The 27314-nt window shown below is 47.1% G+C and overlaps 1 protein-coding gene across 4 annotated transcripts in view; it reads right to left on the bottom strand.

The window, feature by feature from the left end:
• The window catches only part of ASCC2 (activating signal cointegrator 1 complex subunit 2), a 30098-nt gene extending 6187 nt beyond the window's left edge, over positions 1-23911 (bottom strand). The window contains exons 1-14 of one of the 4 annotated variants that reach the window (XM_061603129.1): positions 23838-23911; positions 19795-19894; positions 15488-15649; positions 13303-13473; positions 9954-10083; positions 9249-9316; positions 7354-7464; positions 6453-6565; positions 5098-5172; positions 4039-4146; positions 3427-3495; positions 2649-2723; positions 1864-2044; positions 851-1065 (exon numbers count right to left, since the gene is read on the bottom strand). In XM_061603129.1, coding sequence (XP_061459113.1) covers positions 851-1065; positions 1864-2044; positions 2649-2723; positions 3427-3495; positions 4039-4146; positions 5098-5172; positions 6453-6565; positions 7354-7464; positions 9249-9316; positions 9954-10083; positions 13303-13473; positions 15488-15649; positions 19795-19875 — 1559 coding nt within the window. In that variant the 5' untranslated portion in view covers positions 19876-19894; positions 23838-23911. Of the gene's footprint in view, positions 1-850; positions 1066-1863; positions 2045-2648; positions 2724-3426; positions 3496-4038; positions 4147-5097; positions 5173-6452; positions 6566-7353; positions 7465-9248; positions 9317-9953; positions 10084-13302; positions 13474-15487; positions 15650-19794; positions 19895-23626; positions 23732-23762 lie in introns of those variants that run through there. The other 3 variants (XM_061603127.1, XM_061603128.1, XM_061603126.1) reach the window with 3 other exon arrangements.
• Positions 23912-27314: the final 3403 nt, after the last annotated feature.

Raw genomic sequence — 27314 nt, 5'->3', positions numbered from 1 at the left:
CACACACAAAATACCTCATGAACCAAAATGGCAGATGGCTGCTCTAAAATTGCAGCCTTATACCCCACTGCCTGGCAGTCAGCCCCCCTGAACTCTATGGGGCTTACTTTTGAATAGACATGTATAAGATTGTGCTGTAACTGATTTAAGTGAATGGACAATTTATATACCGCTTATGTTTAAACAAAACTCTAAGTGGCTCACAACGTAGATTAAAACGTCTTAAATAATACCAAAAAAAGCCCAGAAAATTTATTCGAAGGTAGGGAACAATACGCTGGTTAAAAATACCCTCCACTACCATGTTTTTGATTCCTAGTATTGTCTTCTTTTGGAGTTATCCAAATAAAAGCATACAAAACATTCAACCTTTTGCCAGCAGAGGCCTGACCAAGAGCCCCTCCAGATGCAATCCCACTATCAACACTCTTTGCGCCTGCAAGCATTTTGGGGGCAGACGTGTTGCTTTGTTTCCAATCCAGGCTTTGTGCTGCAAACTTTGATACCACAAATCTTCCGCTTTGTTCCTTGCCCCACTTTTGTTGTGCTGTAGCATAAGAGTGCCCCTTCAGACAGCAATAACACTGGCGAAACACCATAAAACAACTAAAAAAGCAGAATTATGTGTGGATGGTACAGGATAGATCCATTACTAATTAAGCTATTAAGGCATCAACGGCGTGTTGCAGAAAGCAAAAACAAACAACCCCCTCCCCCAGTCTGTGGGGGCCCTGAGATTAGAGATGAAGGCCCGGAGGGTGGGAATGAAAACTTCAGGGGGGAAAACTGGAGCAAACTTTTTTCCCGGGCCCTCTACCCAAGATAATAAGTGATGTGATCTCAGCTCTACCTGGGCATCGCTCGATCCAGCTTCTCCAAGGTTGCCACCAGCTTGTTCTCGAGAAGGTTGTTGATCACCTGCTCTATGTCATAGTTATACTCCTCCAAGCAGGCCAGGACAAAGCCTTCCCCGAGGTCAGGTAGCAGGTCCTTCACTTGGGAGATCAGAGAATCCAGCTCCACCCCAGAGATCTTGGGGGCAGGGGCCGCAGCTGCTCTGGCGAACTAGACATGCAATGGGCAACATTATCCCAGGAGGGTCACAATGCTGGAAGAAGCAAGGTATGCTGAACTAGGATGGACATGGGAGCTGGGGGGTGGGAGGCAGTCATTGGCTTTTGCACCAAATAAGCATACCTCAAATCAAGCAAAAGCCCCTCTGCTCAATGACCAGTTTCTGTGATCTGAATTCACTTTTGGGTCTCATCTGCAAAGCAGTTTCCCCATTGCTGGTTCAGCACAACAGAGCCAAACAAGAAACAGAGGATGCGCTCCCCAGAAAAAGGCAGGGGCCGCTTTGGCCAGGACTCCATGCCGGGCACTCTCATGCACTGCCCCCACTATGGAGGGGTGGGCAGCCTTTCTCTGTTGGGGGTAAATCTATCAGGGACTACATGCTGATAGATGGATGGATGGGCGGGGCCTCCCCTTTCCAGCTGGGGCACTGCCCCACCAACCTCAGCCTGCCCTCAGCCAGCCCCCACTTCCTGCCTTCTTTCTTATTTACTTGTCTGCCAGCTTCCTCCTCCTCCTTAACTTGCCCCTTGTACAACTCGGCAGGGAGGAAGATGGGGACAAAACTAGAATGAGTTGGCTCTGCCTGTCACTGGCTCTGGTTCCGCCTACTGTTGGGCTCCCTGCCTTCCGCCACACCAGTCCCAATGGGCACCAGCCACCACTGCCCCCTCCTCTCTCCCTCCCTAAGCAATGATCAGGGATGATGGGAGCTGTAGTCCAGCAACATCTGGAGAACCGCAGGCTCTGTGGCTAACCAGAGTAGCTCCCTGACACCCTTATACTCACCTCCGTGTGATTTTCCTTCCCAAGCGTCTCCAGTCCCTCTGAGTGGCAGGGCAGCACCGTCGCAGAGGCTCCAGCTGCGGCTTCCGGCAGGGGCGGGTTGTGGACCGTTGTCTTCCTCCTATCTACTCCCTCCCAGGCACTTTCTACTCCTTGCAAGATGTAAGCTGTCCGGGTTTCATCCCTGCCCAATGGCGTCAAGGCATTTTTCTGACCCACGTGTGCAGCAAGTTCAAAATGACAGTAGCCAGGATACTGTTAGCACCCCAGTCTGCCAACTCTGGCGGGTGAAGCTTTCCTGGCAAACATCAGACCATCAGAAAGCGGGGAGGAGGCGCACAGGGAAATTTCTGAAGAGGGGTTGCCTGAAAATCACACACCACAAAATCAGAAGCCCTAGGATTTGGGGAAGATGTGCAGGGGAAGGTTACAGATTTTCAGCATTCTCAGAGGAACCCTTGCCCCTTATTACAGGTTCCAAGAGTGACTTGTTGTGAACTTTAGCACTCATTAAACCCTGAGTAAGCGCAATATTTTTGCAAGTTGTGACACGACAGCAGGGGGTGGGGAGAGTTTAAACCAGCCTTCACCAACCTGGCACGCTCCAGATGTTTCGGACTACAAGTCCCAGCAGCACGGTCCAGCTCGCATCAGCCCCAGGGTCCTACGACCGTGCTGGCTGGAGCTGATGAGAATTGTGGTCCAAGGTATCTGCAGGGCACCAGGCTGGAGACGAAGGCTCCCAGAGGCATAGCATGAAGATGCCAGCGCAAACCAGCAAAGGATACAAGGTCGAGGAGGCTTGCTGGAGGAGGCTCACGTCATCCGCTACGGGAAAGAGCTCATCGTAGTCACAGAGAAATCTGCAAATGCGATGCTGCACGCTTAGAGTTGGATTATTATTATTCAATTCTTTGTTTAAAAATATATATAGTACATACAAAATAGAGAAAAATATATAAAATGCATAAGAAATGTATTACTATTATATTGTCACCCTCCCAAAGGGGCTCCAGTGACAAACACACAACATATAGATGCAGACTGGGAAATACCTTTCCTGAAAAGGCTTGTTGGAATCTAACAGGTTGTATCCAGGTAAGTTCTACTCAAAAGTAGACCCACACTGGACGTCACGGGCCCGCGTTAGTCATTCCCCTGAATTTGAATGGATCTACTCTGAGATCGACTGGCACTGGGTACAACCCTTACTAGGAAGTCAGTCCCACTGAGCTCAGCGCGGCTTCCTTCCGAGCAACAAATGACTTCTGCAGGATTGCACACACTGCAAGCCGTGGAAATTTGTGAGCAGAACGGACTGCGGAACACACAAACCGAGGATAATACTCACAACAAAAAAAGCTAGGGAGGTTCCTAAAAGCATTTGAAAGGGGCAGCATGGAGCCAGTTGCTCGGCTGCACTTTTCTTTTTTATCCAGTTGTCTGTCTTTGGTCAAAGTGGGTTTGCCGCTGGAGCTGATATAGTCCAAAACATCTGGAATGGCATCCCCAACACCTCCCCTGAGGTTGCAAAGGGTCTCTAGCACCTGTCGCCGGTACTCTCACCTCCTCTCCTGAAGCACCGAGGTGAAGATCTGTAGGAACTCTTCAATGTAAGGCTGGATATTATCGCAGCTGTAACAAGAGGATCGTATCAGCAAGAACAAATGAGCCTATCCAGGCTTGGGTGAGGCTTGTTGTCTAGGGGCCCAACTCTTGCGTTGGGAGCAAGAGGCCCCAGGTTCAACTCCCAGATAAGCCTGCAGTCCAAGGAAAAGGTCCTAGGGACTCAGCTAAGGGACGTTCCCAGCCCTAGCAGAGGAGGAAAAGGCTCTTCATCAAAATCCAGCAAGGAAACACAGTGAGCTGGTAAAAGGGAGGTGTCACTCTGTCTCCGCTGTGTAAAAGGCAATTTGTTTGCTAGCTTGCTAAGCAGCAGCAGTTACATATCTATGTGGGGGGTGGAGGCTTCCCCTTTTCCATGGCCAACATGGAAATGGAGGCTACTGGCCTCTTAGCAGGCTAGCAAAAAATTAAAATAAAACATTGCAGGCGAAGGGGATACAGGCCTGTAATCATGATCCATTTGTATGTAGTTTTTCTGATGCCATAAAGATTATGGCTTTTTCCCCACTTAAGACCAACCTGCTGCACTTAATCCCTGAGAGTCAAACGTACCTGCTCTCCAAAATGGGCTGAAGGCACAACTGGTTTACAATGATATGGAAAGCTTCCACCACCTTCTTCCGAGAATGAGACAGCCTCCTCCACAAATCTGACAATAAGCTGAGAAGGGGGGGGCAGCAGGGAAGAGAGAGGATTTCATGTAGTCATGTGGTTTGTTACTGACGCAGAAGGCAAAGCAAGCTGCCAGAGGTAAAACCTCCCAAACTATTTCTGTTTATCTGTTTGACCCGTCCTTCGCTGCAAGCTCCCATGGTGGGGTACATACATTCAATAAAACATATTAAATAACATTAAAGCATCACTCGAAGCAGGCGTGGGGAACCTGTGGCCCTCCGGATGTTGCTGGACTACAACTCCCATCTGCCCCAGCCAGCATGGCCAATGGCCAGGGGTGATGGGAGCTGTAGCTCAGCAACATCCAGACGGCCAAAGGTTCCCCCACACCTGACTTAAAGCCATGGTTAGACACAAAGATTACTTTGATTGGGGGGGGAACCAACCCAATCTAAAACAACTCAACAGCTCCCCCAAAGCCTGGGTGAAGAGGTGTGTCTTGACTTACTGCTGAAAAGAGTGCAATGACATCTCTAAGAGGAAAGAGTGTTCCATAACTGAGGGGCCACCACAGAGATGGCCCTGCAAGACTGCCCTCCTTATAGGGGAAGGGCCGTCGGTTTTCAAAAGGAAATAACCTCATATATACTATCCTCAGTAACATGGAGTAAAGGTCAGGAATGGGATGAGTAAAATGTGCATGCCAAAAAACAAATGAACCCAAAAGCCGGAGTGGGGAACCTGTGAGCCTCTGGATGTTGTTGCATTACGACTCCCATCATCCCTGACCATCGGCCACACTGGCTGGAGATGATGGGAGTTGGGAATCCAACAACATCCACAGTGCCACTGGTCCCCACCGCTGCCCTAAAGGAGGAAAGAGCTTCAGATCCAACTTCTGGAGCAACCGCAGCAGATATATATTGCAGAGCCTGTGCCTACAGGAGCAAGTACAATTATTTCAGAGGGGCAAGGGCATCTCCTCAAGAAACTTACCTGCTATCCTCGTGTTGTCTCTTCTTAATTGCAGACTCCAGTTCAGGTATCACCAGCTCGTAAAAGGCAGCAAGCCTTTTTAAAAAAATGAAACAAACCTAATTGTGAATTGGGTATGTATTTTAAAGACAAATCAAAGCAGGGAAGTGTGTGCGCGCGCAACATTATCACACTGATAAATGCAGAGGAAAATGAGGGCAGGGAGATCACAGATATGTCTACACAAGGGATAGCTAGTATGCTGCCCTCCAATATTTTGGACTACAGTTCCCATCAGCCCCAGTCAATACAGCCAATGGTCAGGGATGATGGCAGCTGAAGTTCAAAGCATCTGGCGGGCACCACATTGGCTATCCCTGATCTAGAGCACACTCTCAGCATACAGAAGGTCCCAGGCTCAGCCCCCAGCATCTCTAGTTCTAGAGGCCCACATGATGCATTGGACAGCTCCTGCCAATCACAGCAGCCAACACTGAGCTAGCTGTGCCAATGCCTGGCTTCAAATGGTGCAAGGGAGCTTCATATATAGGAAAAGGTCCATAGCTCAATGATAGAGGAACTGCTTTGCATGCAGAAGGCCCCAGGTTCGATCTCCAGGTAAGGCTGGGAGAGGCTGCAGACTGAAATCCTGCAGAGCCACTGCTGCCGGTGTGTGTAGACTAGCAGTAGCCAACGTGGTGCCCTCAAGATGATGTTGGACTGCAACTCCCATCATCCCTGGCTGTTGGCCATGCTGGCTAATGCTGATGGGAGCAGGGGTGTAGTTGTCCAGGGTTTGGGGTGTGTGTCTAAGACCCTTTACTTTTTTGGGAGCAGGGTCCCAATGGCTCCAGCATCCTACAAGCCAATCTGCCTGAAAGTGGAGTGTTTTACCCACTGAGAAGAGTCTTCTAACATGCTTCCTTGTCCTTCTATGCTGATTGGAGCCATTCAGAGTGACAGGAGGTGAGTCAGCCACAGAAGCCTCTTCTCAGTAGCTAACACTCTTATTTCATGCTTATTGGCTCCTAGGGATGTCTGTTGCTGTGGGAGAAGGCATTAACAAGGGTCTTATTCTCAACCCCACAGCAAAAAAGGAGGGAGGGGATGTGGCTGTGACTAACATGAAGGGACCCTGCATTTCTGAATTTGCCACTAAACTACTGGATGGGAGTTGAAGTCCAGCAACATCAGGACACTACAGTGGCTACCCCTGGTGTAGGCAGCTTCCTGTGTGCTCTGCAAAGAATCCCAACTGGCTGGGGATGATGGAAGATTGAGTCCAACAACATCTGGGGGTCCAAGGTTGAAGAACACGGCTATAGTAGAAGGGAAGCACACACATACGGATTCACAGCAGTGGCTGTAGCACATACCTGTAGCAGAAATCATGCTTTTGGAATGCCTGGCAAGCCAGTGGAAAGACATCCAGAAAAGCCCAGAGAGTGATGCAGGTGTCACACAGGTACAGTACAACATCTTTCAACTCCTAGGAGTGAAAAAAGAAGAGAAAAAAAGGCCTTTTTTTTCAAATTCAGATTTTAGAGCACAATTTTTCAGTTTTTAAAAAATAAACTGACAAACCACTCCCTGTCCTATAATTCCCCCTCCCTTCCCCCCCCCCTGGACATTTAAAGCACATTTAAACCACGTGGCTTGCTGTACTTGACCCCCACACCAAAGCTACAGTTCCCAGTACCTTTAACAAACTACAGTTCCCAGGATTCTTTGGAGGAAGCCATGTGCTGTAAACGTGTAGTGTGTACACAGCCCGGACCCCAAGTTTTAATTAATTCATTTTTTAAGAGTACTAGTGTTTGTAGAACATGAGATACGGGGCAAAATGTATGGACACTATTCTCTCTTTTTTTTGAGAAACTAGCCTGCTCCCCACCCTTCCAGTGTCTGTCTTCGCTCCGCCCCCCCCCCAAAAAAAATTATTGCAGATGCCCATGGTTCTGCTTAAAGAATACAAAGAAATGAAGTGTTTGGTGAGATTCTAAAAGTACACATACCAAACGCTAACAGTCTTTTTTATTATTATTAAATTAAAAAGTGCCTAAACAAAGCTAACATAGATAAATCCACGTGATGGGGAAAAGCTGCCTCACCCAGTCACAGGACAAGGGGAAAAACCCGTTACTAGCAACCATGTGGAGAATGAGACATAATCCTTGGGGGCAGGGGAGTGTAACTCTGGTCAGGCTCAGCGCCAAGGCTGAGCTTGGAGGAAGGATTTTGGTCACAAGGGAGTACCGTCCCGTGCCTACATCCCACCTGCAGAGGCATGTCCCCAGGAGTCAATCTGAGCCTTTCCTCCAGCTTCTGGGGCACGGATGAAGCCCCTTCACACTGCAAGCCGCACGTGTGCAGAAGGTTGCCGAATACCTAGAAGGCAAAGGGCAGAGTTACAGAGACATCAGTGAGCGGAAAGCAGCAGGGTGCATTTTGCCTTTTATCTGTGCTCATCATCTGACCGAGGTCACCCATTCTCCAAAGAGAGAGCTCCCTCTGCTACAAAGCCAGGGAGTGGGGAACCCTTCTCAGCCGGAGGGTCCCATTTCCTTCTGGCTAGCCTTTGGGGGCAGAGGAAGGGGGGGTCACAGGCCAATGGTGGGTGGGGCCAGAAGCAAACATGGGTGGAGCAGCGGGTGTAAATTTTGCCTCTGTACAGTTGGCTAGTTTCTCCACACACTCATACATGCATCCTCCATCCAGGCAAGCAGGAGGTGTTATCGGAGTTCAAGGACCCATTCCAGCCAGGGAAAAACCCTCAGGGTGCAAAGCAGGGGAAGGGAGGGGTGTGGCCTGGGGAGAATTCCAAGGGCCAGATAGAGAGGGCTGGAGGGCCACATTCAGCCGCAAGACCTGAGGTCCTCCACCCCAGCTATAAAGGAATGTCAGACTTAACCAGAACACCCACCTTGCTACTTGCATACAAATACACAGTTCTCTTTCCTCCCATCTAGGTTCGTTTCACTAACTTAAGACATTTACATATAAGCCTGTCCGAGCTCTGAGATTATTGGGGGGAGGCCCTTCTGTCGGTCCCGCCACCCTCACAGGAACATCTGGTGGGAACGCGGGAAAGAGCCTTTTCGGTGGCTGCCCCCAAGCTCTGGAACTCCCTTCTTAGGGAGGTTAGCCTGGCTCCCTCCCTGTTGTCCTTCCGTCGACAAGTGAAGACTAGCCTGTTCTGACAGGCTGTCGGGAAACGACTGCAAGGGTGTGCTGTTTTTACTGATTTGTATTTTGTGTGCATGTTTTTAAATTACTAGGTTTTAAATGGTTTTAATTTTACAGTTAGTTTAATTACATTTTAATTAACTTCTGTATGTTTTATTTATGTGTTTTTAACTCTATTTGTCTTAATTTTTGTAAGCCGCCTTGAGCCCCACTTCTGGGAAAAAGACAGGATAAATGAATTTTTTAAAATTATTATGATTATTATTAACCTTCCTACCCACTGTGTAGAGGGAAAAACACGGTTGGATAGGAAGAGAAATCCTATGGCTGCTTCTTGCAGTTTCCAGAACAGGACCTTAAGATGTGTCTCTGTGCGGGAGCATGTTGCCTATTTCCTTTGTATCTCACTCTTAGATTCTGTAGATGTTTTGTAACAATGGACTTTTGAATAGAATTGGTACTTCTCGATTATACATGCCCTTCCATTCACCCTACCAACTCAAGGGTGTACTGCAACCTGTTGTTATGTTTCCGTACAGCAGACTCTAGTGCTACAACATGAATTTTCACAGACACAAAAACGTAAAACAGTCTGGACAAGCCCTACATCCTTCTATGCAAAGTGGCTCAAGCATTCCAAGGGATGGAGACGCATAAAGGAAGTTGTGTCCAGCTGCTTCTTTCTGGCATATATTTTCAGGATGAACTGCCCCCAGCAAGCACCAGTTCTCTCCATCTCAGACTTCACACAGTTGCTAAGAACTCCCTCCGTGGCATGATTTACTGCATGATCTTTCTAAACCGCTCTTCAATGGCATATTATGAAAGCGGGGGGGGGGGGAACTGATGTTGTCGGACTACAGCTCCCATCACCCCCGGCCACTGGCCACGCTGGCTTGGGGATGTTGGGAGCCGGAGTCCAACAACAACATCCAGCTCCCCACCCCACTGAGATGCTCCGAAGTACGCCCAATAAGAAGTACAACCTGAAGGACTGTCGACACGGTTTCGTCCAGGTCACTGAAGTAGCTTGGCTGCTGAGTAAAGATGTTTCCTGAGGAGGTGGGGGGAAGGGGCGCAAGGAAAGGAAAGAGAGAAAAATTTCAGGCAGTTTAAAAGAGACAACTTCGCACTTAGCTAGGGCATTCCCCCATGCATTCCTCTTCACATAACCCATACTGGCCTGGTTTGCACATCACCCTCCGCCAAACCATGGTCTAGCCTCCATCCAAGCAAGCAAGCAGAATTATCAGGACACATTTCAGCCAGGCAAAACCCAAGGAGGGTGTAAAGCAGGGGCAGAGAGGGTGCTGCCTTGGGAGAGTCCCAAGGGCCAGGCAGAGGCTAGAGGGCCACAGTTGGCCCCTGGGCCTGAGATTTCCCCACCCCCACTTTATAGCTTCAACGTCCCTTAACAATGGACCACTTTGGAGCAGCCTCTCTTTAAGACCCAGTATAGCTGAGGTGCTGATTTTCTGTTTCCCAGTAAGGAAGCCAAGCAGCCCAACTAGACCAACACAAAAGAAAAGCGACAAACTAATTGCTGAAACGTAACCTTTTACCCCTTACAATTAGTAAAGCCAACTGGACTGGAAAAAGTGGCAAATCCAATCTAATCCCCATTTTTTAGAGGGTGTCCGTCCCTCCTACCCAAAACCCCCTTCACCCTGTCCCAGCCTCCCCTCACTAACCAATCATCTTCTGGAGCAGAGCGCCGTTGCCTTTTCCAAACAGCACACACAGATCCAGGATTTTGGGAATGTCAAACAAGAAGTTATTGTAAAGGATCTCTCCAAAAACAGATGGCGTGATGAAATGATCCTAAATTGGGGGTTGGGGGGGGGGGAGATTGAAACATGCTTAAGGATAACTAGCAAAATAAGAACATCAGAACAGCCTGCTGGCTCAAGCCAATGGCCCATCTAGTCCGGCATCCCGTTCTCACAGTGGCCAACCAGAGGCCCCACTGGGAAGCCCACAGGTAGGCCTAGACCACAAAAGCAATCTTTCCTCCTGTGGTTTCCAGCAACTGGTATTCAGAAGCATGCTGCCTTTGACCATAGAGGACCTGAGCACAACAGCACTCTCCCCAAATGAGATTCCCAGCAATTGTCATTCAGAGATTTACTGGCTCTGACCAATGGAGGCAGAACATAGCCACTGTGGCTGGTAGCCATTGATAGCCTTATCCTCCATGAATGCCTATCGTTATCATGATGGATGTGGAGGGATAGTGTACACTGCAAAGACCCCAGGGTGTGTGCGCGCATGTGTAGCATTGCCTCTCTGTGTGTTATAACATAAGAGGACAGAATTAGGACAAGCCACCCCTTATATTCAAAAGGAAGACCACAAGCCCTTTATTTAGAGGGTGGCCTGGAAAGATCTAAAAGCACTCTGAATTTTCCTGATGTTACAGAGCATCCTTTGACCAGCGTATATTTAGGGCTAAAAGACTCTACAGAGCATTTTTTCTATTTTTATATGCAATTAACATTTATATGATACCACATGCCTCCAAAGAACCCTCAGTGCATCTTATAGCATAACAAACATACAACACAACTATCAAAAAACACACATTAGAATTCATCTCTCTAAATCAGCAAAACCAAAATCTAAAAGCCACACGTCATCAACCCCCCGCTAGTTCCAAACATGTTTATAATGTGCCTAAAGACAGCAAACAGGGCAGGCCTTATAAGAATTTCCCAGGGGTTGATTTCCATAGCACTGGTACCACTACTGAGAAGACCCTGCTCCTTAGCTACATGAATTTGACCTGGTATCCACAAATGCTGGCTGAGCTCTTGAGGCACTCAAAAAGTGCTTCATTACTTTCCAAATGCCTCTGAAGCCCAACACAAGTCAGAGAGACCTCTTTCTAGACTACCAGCAACAAGATGGCAAAGCCATTGTGGGATCTCTGAATCTGACTTCAAAAAGGTAGCAGAATTTGAAGCAAGGCCTCCTCTAATCACCTTATTACACAAAGAGGATCATATATGAAAAAACACTCCCTGAGGTCATCTGGGCCAAGGCTGCTGAGAGGGGTAGCGAACCTGCGGCTCTCCAAGTGTGGCTGGACAGGAACTCCCACTAACCCACTATGGCCAATTGTCAGGGATGATGGGAGTTGGAGTCCATGAAGATCTCGAGCGCCACAGGTTAGCCACCCCAATTTTAAACGGTTGGAAACAGATTTTTTTAAAAAAAAAATGGGGACCCAATGCTGTTCTTGCAGAGACAACCTGTCGAACCAATATGAAGGGCTAACTCTGCCTTATTTCTTACAGGCTGTCTTGAAGTTACTTCTTTGTAAATTATTTTGAAAGGGTTCAAGTAAATTGGGAGGGGAACCTTAGGCCTGGGGGCTGAATGTGGCCCTCCGGGTCTCTCTATCTGGCCTTCAGGACTCCCCTCAGGCCACACCCCTCACTGGCCCCAGGCCACACCCTGAGGGTTTTTGCCTGGCCGGAATGAACTCTTGACAGCGCCTCTTGCTCGCCTGGATGGAGGACAGAGAGGGGTGTGGCGAGGGTGCGGAGAAACTAGCCTGCTGTACAAAGGTTAAACCTGCATTAATTGCTCCACCCACTTTTGCCTCTGGCCCCACCCACCACTGGCATTTGGGAAAGTTGCCTAGAAGGGAATGGGGTGCTGGGGTTGAAAAAAGTTCCCCGTCCTTAAAATAAACAACCTCCATGGAACTACATTTATTTAAAAGTTTCAACTAATTTTTAAGCTCCATGGTGGAAATGCAGGATGTACAAGAAGCCTACAGGGGAAGCAGCCGGCAGAATACTGGATCAGAACCGTAAGAACACAAGGAGAGCCTCCAGCATCCTGTTCTCAGAGCGGCCAGCCAGATGCCCCAATGCGAAACCCAAAAGCAGGACCTGAGCGGAAGAGGACTCTCCCCTCCAGCCGTTCCCAGCAACTGGCATTCAGAAGCATACCACCTCCGATTGTGGAGGCAGAGCATAGTCAGCCACCACGGCTAGTAGCCATCGATAGCCTTATCCATCATGAATATGTCTAGTCCTTTTTTCAAGCCATCCATCGCTGCCTCTTGTGAGAGCGAATCCCGCAGTTTAACGACGCGCTGTGTGATGAAGTACTTTCTTTTGCCTATCCTGAATCTTCCAACGTTCACTTTCATTGATTGATTGATTGATTGATTACTTTATTACGGTCAAAGACCAGCAGAGACCAAAGTACAGAACATAAAAAACATCATAAAAAGAGTTAACAATACAATACACTGTATACTGATGGGACATGCTAACGCATACTCAGTCTAAAACCAATCTACAGACTATAACAATCGTCGGGATGGCAACATTTTTCGGTATTTAATGGCTGCATCACAGACGCTTCCAACCTCAGATGAAACTAGAGGATTTTTATCAGCTAAAAGGTATTGTGCATAGAAAATGGCATCCCTTTCATTGAACACTCATGAGTTCGAGTGTTGTGAGAGAATAGCAAAATGCCTTTCTCTCTCCACTCGATCCATGCCATGCATACGATACACTTCTGTCACCATCGCTTCTTACTAAGCTTCTCTAAACTAAAACACCCCAAAGGCTAGAACCTTTCCTCACAGAGGAGCTCCTCTACAATATCCTTTTTGAGGTGAGGTGACCAGAGCTGCACATAGTTCTATACACAGGATCTGGGTTCAAACCCTGGGTTCCTCTCCTCTTGAAAATACAAATAGCCACTGAGGGTGTTTGCGACGATTTAAGGAAAGAAGAAAATGTTCTTTCCCACCCCAACCTTAAGGACAGAATGAAATATATACCTAAACAAAAACATTTAACATTTCCCCAAAGCCACTGGAATATATGAGGGCATACTGTGCTTCTATTCATTAATGACTAGGGAACCGTGTTTCAAAGAAAGAAAAATATATCCAGGTGGAGGCTATGAAGCCATTAGGAAAGACAAACAGAAACGTGCTATTTTTCCACACACAAAAAAACATGTATACACATCTCAAAAGAGGGCTGAGTCAAGGAAGAAGGGGGTGTTTACTTTGGATTCCTTATGGGTGGACATTCGGAGGAAGGTGAGGAAAACATTCCGATGCAGGCGTCTCTGGAGGTCATTCACCTCTGGAGGTAAGTCTGCCACTTGGTCAAACTTGCGAGGGGCATGGCGCAGGTAGGAATCCAGGCACTTCTGGAGTGTCTCGTCAAATATCACCTGCCACAAGAAAAGGGCTCATGGGACAAAAAAACAAGTAATTGGCCAAGGGGCACTACATATCATCATAGAGTTCTACAGCAGCCTGTTGCAGATTGAAATCAACAGTGAGCAAAACATTCGGATTAAAGCTGTTCAAAAGAAGCAAAGATTTCAGCGCACTCAGAGGAAAAAACACACATTTTTAAAGATGCACTACCACATGTTTATTGTGAGTGCAGAGACCTGGCCCCGCCCTTTTCAGATTTTTATATTACTCATTTCCAGAGTAAAACATGCTTCATAAATAGGACCATTGTCATTTTAATTGGTTAATTGCCTGCCTTTTAAGTGGCTGATTAAGCCTGGTGTTCTGATTATCAAAATCTCAAACTACGCCTTTTTGAGATATTGAAAGAAGTTCACATAACTTACAATCTAATAAATAAAAAGAATTTAGTAAATAAAAAGTCACTGCCTGAAGAAATACCATCCTGAATACTTTCTTTTTTACTCTCTCTATTCCGTTAACACCACAGATTCAAAATCTCAAAAGACAAAAAGGGTGCCCTTTCCTCGTAGCCTCAATTATGAAAACATTTATTTCTTACCTTTTATCTTACCCTTCCTTCAAGGACCTCAGGACACCAAAAAAATAAAATAAATATGATTCCCCCCCACTCATTTATCCATTTATCATTTATTCAAACAACCACCTTGTAAGGTAGACAAAGCTGAAAAATAAATTCATTGGCCCAAGGTGATCTAAGGAGTTTCATGGCTGAACGGGATTTGAACCCAAGAACTCTCTGACTGTAGTGAGACATTCTAACCACTACATTATACCATTTGCCTTGACCAGTCAATCAGCTAAAGCTTTAGCTGCAGGACTGGGGAAGCTGCAGCCCTCCTGTCATTGTGGAAACACAACTCCCATGATCCCTGACCACTGGCCATGCTGGCTGGGGCTGATGGGAGTTGGAGTCCAACAATACTTGGAGACCCATAGGCTCCCCTCCCTGCTCTAGGGCCCTCTTACCAATCCTCCTACAGCAATTGTCAAATAGTTAAATAGATACTAGGGTGGCCGAGGGAAAAAAGAAGACAGGGCTGCTCCACCTTTAACAGGATCAGGGGCCATCAGGCCCAGGGGCCACATGAAATTCTCCAGGACTCTCCCTAGGCCACATCCCTTCCCCACACCCTCCTTGACTGCTTTTGCTTGACCAAAATGCGCAGTAGTGTAGTGGCAAATTCAGGAGTGCAGGATCCCTTCATATTAGCAATAGCCACACCCCCTTTTAAGATCAGACAACCTTCTAAGATTATAGACTAATTTGGCCAGGCTTGAATTCCGTTTTCTGCTTCTTTCTCACTGTCAGAGATATTGCTTGAATTACTGAATTCAGCATTTGTCTCCTGCTGCCGCCAAATGGCTTGATGATGTGGATGCGATGCTGTCATCAGGACTCACTGTCTCTTCTCACTCTCCACAACTTGGCCTGGCTTTTTGAACTCCTTTCACTCTGATTGGTAGGAAACAGTCAGTAGGAAACAACAAGGAAGCAAGTTGGAAGGCTCTTCTTGACAGCGAACACCCTCCCCTTTCACACTGATGGGCTCATATAATGCTGGAGATGTAGGGACCCTGGTGGGACCTCACTCCCCAAAAGGTAAGAGGCCTAAGACCGCATCCCCAAGACTCTGGATCACTACACTCCTGGAAATGCAGGCGATGCCACTTCTTGCTTGCCTAGATGGAGAGACATGTGTAGGGCTGCTGGGGGAAGGGGGCAGGAGACAGAAACCCCTGACTTTGTCATGGCTACATGGTAGAGTCACACCCATTGCTCCATCCCCAGGCATGTGGCTGCCGTAAGATTGCCTAGGAGGGAATGCACCCCTCGAGGTGAAAAGGGTTCCTCATCACCCCAGTGTAGAAGATGGAACAATATTTTCCCCACCACGCACACATATGTACACACACACATACATGCGCGCACACACTCTTTCTCTCTTTACGAAGGAATGATACCTGGCACCAGAATCTGTCATGAGGCAAAGCCAAAAGCCACTCCAGGTCATCCGCAACAAACTTGGCTCTCTCCCAGAACTCCTCCAGCAGCGCCAGGTCGCCTCTGGCTTTCGGCGGAGGCTTATACAGCACAAAAGAGCGCTCGGTTTTCTTTTCGGGATGCTGCGGGGAAAAGCAAAACGCCACAGGATGTCAACAGACCGAAGACTAAACATGGCGCTGCTTTCTGAGCAATCTCGGGAGCCCTGGCAGCAAAGGGCACTTCTCCTGTTTGTCGGAAATTTGGCCTGTGGTTTAGCAAGAATCCAGCCCCTCAGGGACTCCTGCCTTTGGCCTGCTGGCAGCTGTTTCGTCACCGGTTGGTGGTTTGGGGAGGACTCGTTTCACAAATCCTGCAGAAGTCACAACAGGCTCTGCCCAGCTCTCATTAAGTGGACTGGATGAGGGTCAATAAACTGTGCTTGAATCCTGGGAAAACAGAGGCTCTTTCGGTAGGGGTCACGGTCCCTCTGAAGGACCAGATCCATAGCCTAGGGGCATTCCTGGATTCAGGAAAGCCCAAACAGTAGGTGGAGCCAGAGCCAATAACAGGCAGACCCAGCTATTTCTAGTTTTGTCCCAATCTTCCTCTCTGCTGAGCTCAACAAGGGTAACACTGAGACTAAGGAAGGAGAGGAAGCTGACAGGCAGGGCCACCCTCTGGGCTGGTTGTAAGAAAGAAGGCAGGCAGGCGAGGGCTGGCTCACGGCAGACTGAAGTTGGTGGGGCAGTGTCCCCATGCGCCCTACCGGACCAGCATATTCCTGACTGTGTACAGATGACAGCTTTTTAAAAGACCTGGAAGTGGGAGTTGTGGATTCAACATTGCTCGTAGGAAACACATGTGTCTGTTTATTTTGTTCTGTGTGGTTTAGGTAATGTTTTTGTTTTTTTCATTTCGAGTTTTTAGTATCCCGCTGTGGTTTCTGATGAAACTGGTTATGCAGCTATGGAGCTCACACTGACAGATTTCAGAAGCCCTTCCTGGAGTCGCAAAGGGGAGGGGGGATGAGTCCAGAACTCTTCCATTTAAAATAAAAAATCAATGAGACTTCAGGACACCTCTTCAAAACTTCAATGGGACCTTCAGCATTTTCTGTATTTTTAAGATGACTCTGCTTTGCCCTGTACCTCATCCAGCATAAAATGTTCAGCGTGGCCAGAGAACGCTTTCCAGTGGTTTTGTTTTCAAAACATGGGCAGGGGCAGGAGCCAAGCGTATGACTGAAATCCAAAATTCAGATGCAAGATTCCTTGCATGAAAACTAGGACATACAATTCAGAGGCACAGGCAAGGGGATGGAAGTTCAGAGTACAGAAGCCTGGAGGAGAAATGATGGTGGACCAGCAACAATGCAGGACAAAATGAAAAGAAGGAAAGTGTCCAGAAACAACAGCATTCTGATCCCATGCTCAAAATAAAAGGAAGCACTCGGGTCCTGCTTGCAGGCTTCCCCCGGGCACCTGGTTGGCCACTGTGAGAACAGGATGCTGGACTAGATGGGCCATTGGCCTGATCCAGCAGGCTCTTCTTATGTTCTCATGTTCTTAGAGCAGGGGTGGGTGATTATTATCATCAATGCCACCATCACCACCACCACCACTATTATTTATTACCCACCCTTCACCCAAAGGTCCCAGGATGGGTGATAATAATTTTAAATTCTGACATTAAAAACAACCTCAACCCCCAAAGTAGGGTGGGTCCTAAAAATACATGTCTCAGTTGTCAAAAGGATGCCCAATCTACAAATAATATGGAAAGAAGCATCTCTCTTAAGTCTGGAATTGGGAGGTTGTAAAAAAGTTGTCCCTAGTAAATATGATTAGGACATGCTTTGCATGTAACACTAAGCCAAACTATGAGCTCTTGTGAATGAGCAAATGTGCCTGTGATGGAGAACCCCTAAGGGGTCCTGGCCCCAAGCAATTAAGGCCCCTGAAAATTGATTAAGGAAAAATGGATTTCTTTCCCCTTATTCACATACAGCAGGCATTAAAAGCAAAACCCGTGTGTCCAGGGAAAAGCAGAGAAATCAATGTCACCTCTCTGCAAAATTCCTGAGCAATCGCTCCGAGCCAAGAAATGACTAGAAGCGTGACGGAACATCATCAATTTAGTATTGTTTAAGATTAATATATTTTTACTATTTGATCTTGGAAACAGGGGTTTCTGAGCTCTCCCATTGAGAAGCAAAATACTTCAGTTAAAAGAAATCTTTATAAAGGGAAATCTAAGTAGATAGAAATTTTAGCTTGATACTGATTTTATTATGGCATGATGTATTCCATAAAATCATTGTGTGTTCTTGAGGTAAGAGGTATTTTGCGACGGGCTGCCTTTCTGCATTTCACTGTGTTTTATGGAGAAGTGGCTGGCTCAGATTTGCCCTCTTCCCTTCTTGTGTTCCCTAATCATTCTTTATATTATATTATGAGGCTTTTGGTTATAAAATGGTGAGTTAAAATTAATCTTTCTTTATAGCTAGGTAATAGGAGGAATTTGTACATGGAACTCCCAGTCACTCTAGGGAGAGCCAGATTTGGCATGTAGTCATGGCTTCAGCCAAGGAACATGCTGTTTTGTCCTAAGAGATATTCCTTGACCAGCTTGAATGATCAGGAGCCATGATAGAATGGAATGTAAATGCTACATATGGGTTTCAATAACTAAAAACAAATACAATTTAAAATACATCTTTTAAAAAACAATTTAAAACACAATTTTAAAATTTAAAACAATATAGAACACATGCTAAAATGTCTGGGAGAAGAGGAAAGTCTTGACCTGGCACCAAAAAGATAACAGTGTTGGCGCCAGGCACACCTCGTCAGCAAAATCATTCCATAATTTGGGGGCCACCACTGAGAAGGCCCTCTCCCTTGTTGCCATTCTCCGAGCTTCCCTCGGAGTAGGCACCCGGAGGAGGGCCTTTCATCTTGAACGTAGTGTACGGGTCAGGGAGGCGTTCCATCAGGTATTGTGGTCCCAAGCCGTGTAAGGCTTTATATGCTTGGGTTTTTTTTAATAAAGGCCTACCTTTTTGCTCCAAGCCTGTGTCTTCAATTTTATTCAAGGACCCCCAGCGAAGATCCCACAGGAGAAAATAACAATTTCTCCATCACCTGTTTCCAGACTGAGTATTATGGCCACAACACGGCTACTGCCGTGCTACTCAGGGCTAGTTTGGCTTAGGGTTATGTCCAAACCAGGCTTATGGTTTGTTTCACTGGTAATCAAGGTTTGTCTTTGGTTTTGCCACTCATGGTTTGTCCAGGAGAGACAAACCACGACCCCAGGTTTGGACATACCACTAAGCCAAACTACGGCTGAGCCCTGGGTAGCGCAGCAGCAGCAGGATCGTGAGAGGACTGCTGTGGCCACAATTTTCAGACCAGGAACCTGCACAGTTGCTCAGTCACTCTAAGCCATGGTTTGGCTTAGCATTTTTTACGAACCCGGCCTAGGAATGTAGCTTTATTTTTATTTTTTAAAGAAGTTTCTAGCCCTTATGGGATGCTTAAAAACGTGTGAACATTTCTTGCTCAAAACGCAGAAGCCAGAGAGGTGGCTGAATGGGATTTCTCGTGAGTCAGGGTGGAGCTGTGGCGCCCTATATAGCCACTGGTTTCTCCCTGTGATTAACAGAAGTAGAATAAATTGCGCAAAACAGAAACAATGGCAGAATACATTAAACGAAAATGCATATTTGCATAATTTACACTGCTTGCTAGTTTCAGCTTTTTTCCCCGCAACATTTTTTTTTAAGCGCAGAAACCTTCCAGCCCAGAGGACAAGTGTAGATGACTAGGTGTCTAGTTATAACTAGGACCGTGAGGCAAGCAGGTGGTGGTCGTGTTCTTAATTTACTTTTGGACCAACTGTCCTTTAAGATCATTATGCAGTTCAGTGGTTGAGCACCTGCTTTGCACATGAAGGTCGCAGGTTCAATCCCCAGCATCTCCAGGTAGCACTAGGAAAATGCCCCGTCTGAAATCCTGGAGACCAATGGAAACCGGTAGCGTAGAAACCTGAAACCAGTCGGTGTAGACCCAGAGTGCCTTCCAATGTTGTCAGACTACAACTCCCATAATCCTTGACCACTGGCCATGTTGGCTGGGACTGACGGAGTCCAAAAACCTCTAGAAGGCCATAGGGGTTATACTGCATTTTGGCTCCTTTCGGCCAGTTTTATTCCTTCCATTAACTGAAGTAAGATGATAACGTCAGGCTTCTGAACTGCAAAAAAAAAAAGCACTCTGCTTACCAGGGCTGGTAAAGTCTTCACCGTCCCAGTCAGTGAATCTTTCTCTGTAAACTGGAGCTCGTCCAAGGGTAAGGCTGGCATGCTGCTGTGTTATCTTTGCCTTTAAAACACAAACACACACAGGCTGCATCAGGCACTCATTCAAGAATCCACAACCAGCAACAGGCAAGACAGGTCGCTCCTGGTACAGCAGCCACACCTAGAAACACGGACGATGTTTTTTACACAAACAAAGAAGCCGATAGTGCAACTGAAGAGGAAGAATTTCGTCGGGCTTGTTGCACGAGGCCCAGAGGGTGAAGCATGATTTACAGAAACTGGTCATCGCTTTATAAATAGGTACGAGGGGAAAAAATCCTACAGAGTGAAAAACAATATCCTAAATGCAATAAACGCAGGCATGGAGAACCTGTGGCCCTTCAGGTGTTGTATTCCAACTCCCTTCGACTTCGCCAGCGTTGCCAACGGTCAGGGATGATGGGAGCTGTAGTCCAGCAAGATCCAGAGGGTCACAAGTTCCCCAACCCTGCTCTAGTCTCCGCAGTAGGCTACGTTACTGACAAGCCCTCTCTTATAAACTGGTCGTATCCTGAACTGCCTTTGCTTCAGATGGGTAGACTATGGCCTAGCGCAGGGCCATAGCTGAGTGGCAGAGCATCTGATTTACATGCGGAAGGCCCCAGGTTCCATCCACGGCACCTCCAGGTAGGACTAGGAGAGACTCCCTGTCTGAAATCCTGGAGAGCTGCTGCCAGTTAGTGAAGACAGTGCTGAGCTAGATGGACCAATGGTTTGACTCAGTACAAGGTGGCTTCCTATGTTCCTGGGAGGTGGACATTTTTCTTAGGGAAGGGCTGCAGCTCAGTAGGCAGAGCATCTGCTGCGCACAGAGAAGGTCAATCCCCAATGGCATCTCCAGCTAGGGCTGGGAACGTTCCCTGTATGGGACCCTGAAGAGTTTCTGTCAGTCAGTGCAGGCAAGACTAAGCTAGATGGGCTGATGGGCTGGCTCTGCATAATGCAGATTTCTATGCTCCTATTCCAGCCATCCCCAATCTGGTGCCCTCCAGATGTTGTTGGACTACAATGCCCAACATCCCCAGCCAGCACAGCCATTTTGGACTGCAAAGCCCATCAGCTCTTGCCAGCACACTGCCAGTCTGTGTAGGCCAGCCTTCCCTAACCCAGTGCCCTCCACTTGTTTTGGACTCTAACTTCCATTAGCCCCAGCCGGCATGGCCAATGACAGGGATGATAGGCACTGTAGTTCAGCTACATCTGGAGGGTGACAGGGTCATGGCTTACCATGAAATACGAATGCAGCCCGTGTGCACACGTGTACGTGGATGAACAGATATGTGGGTGTGTGAAACATGGGCTCTGCCTGCCTTTGGCATTGGCCCCTGGAAAGCTAACCAAGAAGGGACACAGTCCTTGGGCTGATTCTCCACCCTGGTCTATAGCAACCACCTCTTTCTGTCCTGTTCTTTTGTTCTGAAATGACATCAAGCCTACACACAGCACAGAGGCAATCTTCTGTGCCTCTGCACGTGTGATTTGCAGGCCTGATTATATGCTCATCTATTCTGCCTCTGATTAACAACTGAAGCAGCCGCCACTTATAACGTGCCATTTGCATGCCAGACAGAGTGAGAGAAATGCACCCTCGGCTTCTACAACTATCTCCCAACTGCATTCCAGAGAATCCCAAAGCTCCTCACTTCCCTAGATGACGGCATAGGAACGTAGGAAACACTCTGATCTTGAGTCAGACCCTCGGTCCATCTAGTTTCCTATCATCTACACTGACTGGCAGCAGCTGTCCACAGTTTCAGACCGGGGACCTTCCCAGCCCTACCTGGAGAAGCCAGGGATTGAACCTGGGACCTTCTGCACACAGAGCAGCTGTTCTGCCACTGAGCAACAGTCCATTCCCTCCCTGCAAGCGCACCTACAGGGGAACGTTGGGATGTGCTCTAGGCAGGCTCACTCTTGGGTCACACAGCGGCAACAAGGTCTCAGCAGTGCTCTGAGGGTGCTTCCAGAGCATCACTGTTCTTTCAGGAAGGATTCAGGCGCATACCATCAATGAAGTCTGTGCAATTCAAGTGGATTAAAGGGCTCTGTCACCCTCGTGCAACAAATCCACAAAGCAATGGACTTTTTGCAATTAGGAAAGTGACAGAGAGGTCACATGATTTAACGAGAGGATGTGCAAACCCCCAGCAAGGAAGCTACAACAGCCCTGCTTGATTAGTCCAAAGGCACAATTTATTTTTAAAAACCACCTCACAGCAAATGCCAGCAGGGGGAAGAGCCAAAAGAGCAGCAATTAAAACAGTCTAACGCTTTTTTGTAATGCTCCTCTGCCCTTTTATGTCATTCTGTTCTGGCAAGCAGGCAAGAAGAGGAAATCTCTGATCAGATAGCAACAGTACCCTAACCCCCTTTTAATATTTAATGTATTCATCTGTTAACATTTATATCTCCCCCCCCACTCCAAGGAGCTCAAGGGAGTATACTCCCTCCTCCCAGTTTTACACCACAACAACCCTGTGAAGTAGGTTAAGATGAACTAGAGTGTAGCGGTTAGAGTGCCAGATTAGGACCTGGGAGATTTGAGGTTCAAATCATGAATCAGCCATGAAGCTCACTGGGAGGCAAGCAGAATTTAGGGAAGTGAGTTTCCAGTCCTCATGCATACTTCCATATCAGGAAAAGCTCCACCTACTAAATGTCCTCATGCCACAGGAGTCAGTGTGGTGTAATGGTTGGAGTCTCAGACTAGGAGCTGGGAGACCCGGGTTCAAATCCCCACACCACCATGAAGATGACTGGGTGATCTTAGGCCAGTCACTCTTTCTCTCAGCCTAACCACTACACATCACTGGCTATGCCATGGGCATAACAGCCAGGTGGGTTTGAGCCCTGGAACCTTTGAAATCAAAATTAAACACATTATTGCACAAGTTTGCATTCTGCTTTGGGATCTTAGGAAGAGAAGGGTTGGCGCCCACAGCACTTGCTCAAAAATCCAAATGTGCCCACAGGCCTAAAAAAGGCTTACTAGCCCTGGATTAGACTATAGAAAACTGTGGCCAGACCAGCATTCCAAAAAAAAAAAAAAACAAGCCTGGGAGCCACTGTGAAGTGGTTAGAGTGTTAGACTAGGGTTCAAATCCGCACTAAGCCATGACACTTGCTAGGTGATCTTGGGCCAATTGCTGCTTTTCTACCTAACCTAGGGTTTTTATGATGAAATGGAGTGGGGGGGAGGGAGAAACATGCATGCCACCTTGAGCTCTGGAGGAAAGGCAAGATATAAATGCAATAATAAATAAATATAAATGTATAAAGAATGCAGCTATTGCACCGACCAAAGTTGTTGGAAGGTACAATGAACGACCGATGCTACCTTTGAAGCCATCAGCGGCGCTTGGATCGACAAGCACTCCCAAGTTACAAATCTGACTTTTAAGGGGGAAATTTACCCTCATCTATGACCCAGCAGGTCACAGAACAGTCGCTCTTTCTCTTAGACTAACCTACCTCACAGGATTGTTGTGAGGATAAAATGGGGGGGGGAGCGCCATGCATTCCACCTTGAGCTCGTTGGGAGTCAGATTTATAAAAGTATAGTAACATTTTTTTTAAAAAGTAAAGTAAAGCCACCCACTGACAAGATCCTCGCTGAAGCGGGGATTTGAACCCTCGACTTCCCCAACCCTAGTCCAGCACTCTAACTGCTACGTCATGCCGGCGCCAGGCCAAAAAGGCAGCCAGCAACCAACCAAACCTCCCCGGGCCATGATGTCACTGTGCACTCACGCACCCCCTTCTCAACTGGCACCCCACCAAAGTGGAGTCACAACGGCCATTCCTCGCGCGCGCGCGCCCCCATCCGGGCATCCCCTTCGGTTCACCACCCCATCCCCTTCCCTCAGAGCGCCCCGCAGTCCGCCACCGACCCGCTGCCCGAGCCGCTCCGTCGGTTTCGTTTCTTTCTGACAAGGCTCAAAACTATCCCCCCACCTCCTCCTTACTCGCCGGCCTAGCACTTCCGGTGGTCGAAGAAGCTCTTCCGGTTCCGGCAAGGCCGTGGAGATCACGATAATACTAATAAAAAATAATAACAACAACTGAGGAGAGAGAGAAGCGCCTCAGGAGCACAGAGCCTCTTGTCGTTATTCAGTTTTGTAGGCTGCCCTTCGCTGATAAAGGGTTGGATCCAGATTAGGGATGCGAGAATCTGCCCATCTGGGTCCTCTCCGTTTCTTATTTGTCCAGTCTTAAATTCACCTCTCCACATTTCTGCAGAAAATTGCGATTTTAAAAAATTCTTCAGCCTTTTAGTGCAGATTCCTCCTAATACACACATGTGTGCAGTTTTGACTAATGCACAAGCAATTTCTCCTAATATAATGCATCTTTGTATGTTATTTTCACTCATATATTCGTTTTTTATGCACACATTTCCCTAACTGTGCATTCTTGTAAACATAGTTTGGAGGGAGAACTGCATTGCAGAATTTGGAGAGGCGTGAATTTCAAAGGATGGCTGTATTTCGGTTCTCCTATTTCAAAAAGTGCAGATTTGACCGTTTTGGCTTGAAACACAAACTGAATCGAATTTCTCCGCTTTCCTTAATCCAGATTGAGTTATACTTGCGAGTACACCCACTGAAACCAGTGGGAGTTCATTTACTCATGACTAAGTGCAATTCCATCAATTTCAGCAGAGTCTACTCTTACATATATATTAAATCTGGATCCAACCCATAACAACTAGGGTGGTTTGCAAGATAAAAAGAAAATGTCCTGAAAATAACGGCTGCCTACACCCCACATTTAAAGCACATTCCCAACTGCCCCCTCAAAGAATCCTGGGAACTGTAGTTTAGCCCTCACAGAGCTACAATTCTCAGCACCCTTAACACACTGCAGTTCCCTGGATTCATTTTGGGGGGGATGGAATGTGCTTTAAATGTGGATATGCTGCCAAAGTAACCGAAAATATCCACACCGTATAGATCTACTCAGAAGTAAGACCCTCTGAGCAGAATGGGGCACACTTCCAAATAAGTGGGAATAGCTATTAGTGGCAATCCTAACCCCACTTACCACAGACTACGCTCCACTGAATTCAATAGGTCTTGCTTCTGAGTAGACATGATTAAGATTGTGATGTAAAACAACTCTCAGTCAATATGACAACAAAATTAAAGCAGCCCTAAATCAATCTGTGTTTTTTTTAAAACTCCTTAACAACTAGGAAAATAAAAACTATCAAAAATGTTGATAATAATTTTTTTTGTTTGTTATTTTACCAAATGCATAATCTCACTTCCCACCCCACCCTAACCCCTTACACACATTAAATCTCTCATGCACATCAAATCAACGGTCCTGGTAATACTAAATTTCTCTTAAAACTAAACAAAAATGTATTTATTTAATTACAAAAGCAGCTTTGATTACTAGAATTGATAGCCCACATTTGTGTCAAGATACTCAAGGTGGCAATATCAACATTGGATTGGATTTACAATCTAAAATAAGCAAGTAGCCAATAACCATGTACAACTAGAGCTAACAGATAAAATGCAGTCCCAGCTAGGCCTCTAGCTATTGATATTCTAATTGCTTTGCGTGCAGAAGTTCCATTTTTGGCCTGTTCAAGAAGGGCCACAAAAACAGCCCTGCCTGAGACCCTGGAGAGCAACATCTGGTCAGGGAAGATGATGGCAGGCTTAGTTCAGCAACAGTTGGAGCACTGCAGATTAGCCATCCTTGCCTTAGGTTAATAGCAGTCACAGGAAAGCCTAGCAATTTCAGGACCATGGATGGCAATGGTGGGGAGTTGAACTCTTTCTCTCCCTGCCACAATCCCAACAACACCTCTCTGAAGCTGCTATTTAAATCCCAAGGAAAGCTCCCACTAGAATGCTGAGGCTGCTAATTACTACCCCGGCCCACCAACCTACCCTCCTACCTACCTACCCACTCTCTCTCTCTCTCTCTCTCTCTCTGCAATCACACAATTAAGGTCATGTCTTGTTGGCCCTCAGCCTCACTCTTGTCTGTTTTTATAGTGATGGTTTCCTCTTCAACCATTTTACCTTCACACATTTCCGTAGAGGAAAGCAACATTGGATCCAATATCTTCTTAGGGCATCTTCATATGCTTAGCTTACATTGTCATAGTTCAATCGTAGGCATGTTTACTCAGAAGTAACCCCCTGCTGTGTTCAATGGAGTTTACACCCTAGTAAATCTGTTTAGGATTACAGCCTTAACAGTTATTGCCTCATGCAACAGGGAACTCTGCGGACCACCGTCCTGTGGGGTGATCTAGGGTGGCAGAGAGAGAGAAAAGGGGGTGCCCACTGTTGCCTCTGGCCACATGCACTTTCCTCTCGCTCCTCCTATTGCCAGCAATCAGACCTCCCAACACATTACCTCTGAGGGAACCCAAACCTCTACAGAACAAAAGGTTCCTGAGTTGTTTCAGGGGATGTCATGACAACTTCATGAGGATCAATCTGGCCATCTATTTGTAGCATATCCCTTGAATGAAGGAGGGGAGAGGCATTCTGGCCAGTGTGAGGTTTTATGTGCATATTATAAACTGTAGCCCCATCCGCACTATACGTTTAAAGCTGTACTATTTACAACAGATGCTATTGGAGGTCACTGATTCATAGGGTCGCCATAAGTCATGATTGACTTGAAGGCACATAACACACATACCGCTTCAGATAGTCATGGCTTCCTGCAAAGAATCCTGGGAACTGGAGTTTGTTAAGGGTGCCGAGAGATGTTAGGAGGCCTCTATTCCCCTCACAGATCTACAATTACCTGGAGTTTCCTGGAAAGAGGAACTGATTGTTAAACCGCTCTGAATAAACAATGGGGAAGCCATTACTGTTCAAAGTGGTATAATACAGCTTTAAATATATAGCACGGATGGGTCCTAATTGAAACACGAGCCCATTTAAGCCTCATGTTAGATTAGCTAGATGTATTGTTACACTCAGGTCCAGCACCAGTGGGCAGACAGGTTGGGCAGTAGCCAAGGACCCCTGGCACTGAGAGGGGCCCCTGCTGCTGGGCCTAGGCTGATGTAGCTCCCACTCTGTGATCCGCACTAGCTTCAGGTACGGAGCATGCACTCCATGACCTAATTCTGACACAGATCATGGAGACACAACCACCCTCCCAGGCCCCACTCCACCACCATCACAGGCTTGCTGTGCAACTCCCTGCAGCACTGTGATGCTATGTCATGCTTATCACCCAAGATGGGGGGGGACAACAACATGCCTCCCTGCCATCTTGGGTGATAGGAGGTGTGTGTGTGTGCGTGCAGCACACTAATCTGTAATGTAGCTGGCCCTGGTAAGATTGGTCTTACATTTGGGCCTAACTTCAGATCTAGGTGGGACTCGCCCTAAGGCACCCATACCCCAAAATGTTATAATGAGAAGCTTTAAGTTAGAATAATAATGGCAAAGTTCCTG

Source organism: Rhineura floridana, chromosome 19 (assembly GCF_030035675.1).
Source record: "Rhineura floridana isolate rRhiFlo1 chromosome 19, rRhiFlo1.hap2, whole genome shotgun sequence".
Classification (NCBI taxonomy): Eukaryota; Metazoa; Chordata; class Lepidosauria; order Squamata; family Rhineuridae; genus Rhineura; species Rhineura floridana.
The sequence above is the reverse complement of the archived record's forward strand: the minus strand, read 5'-3'. Positions and strand labels throughout refer to the sequence as shown.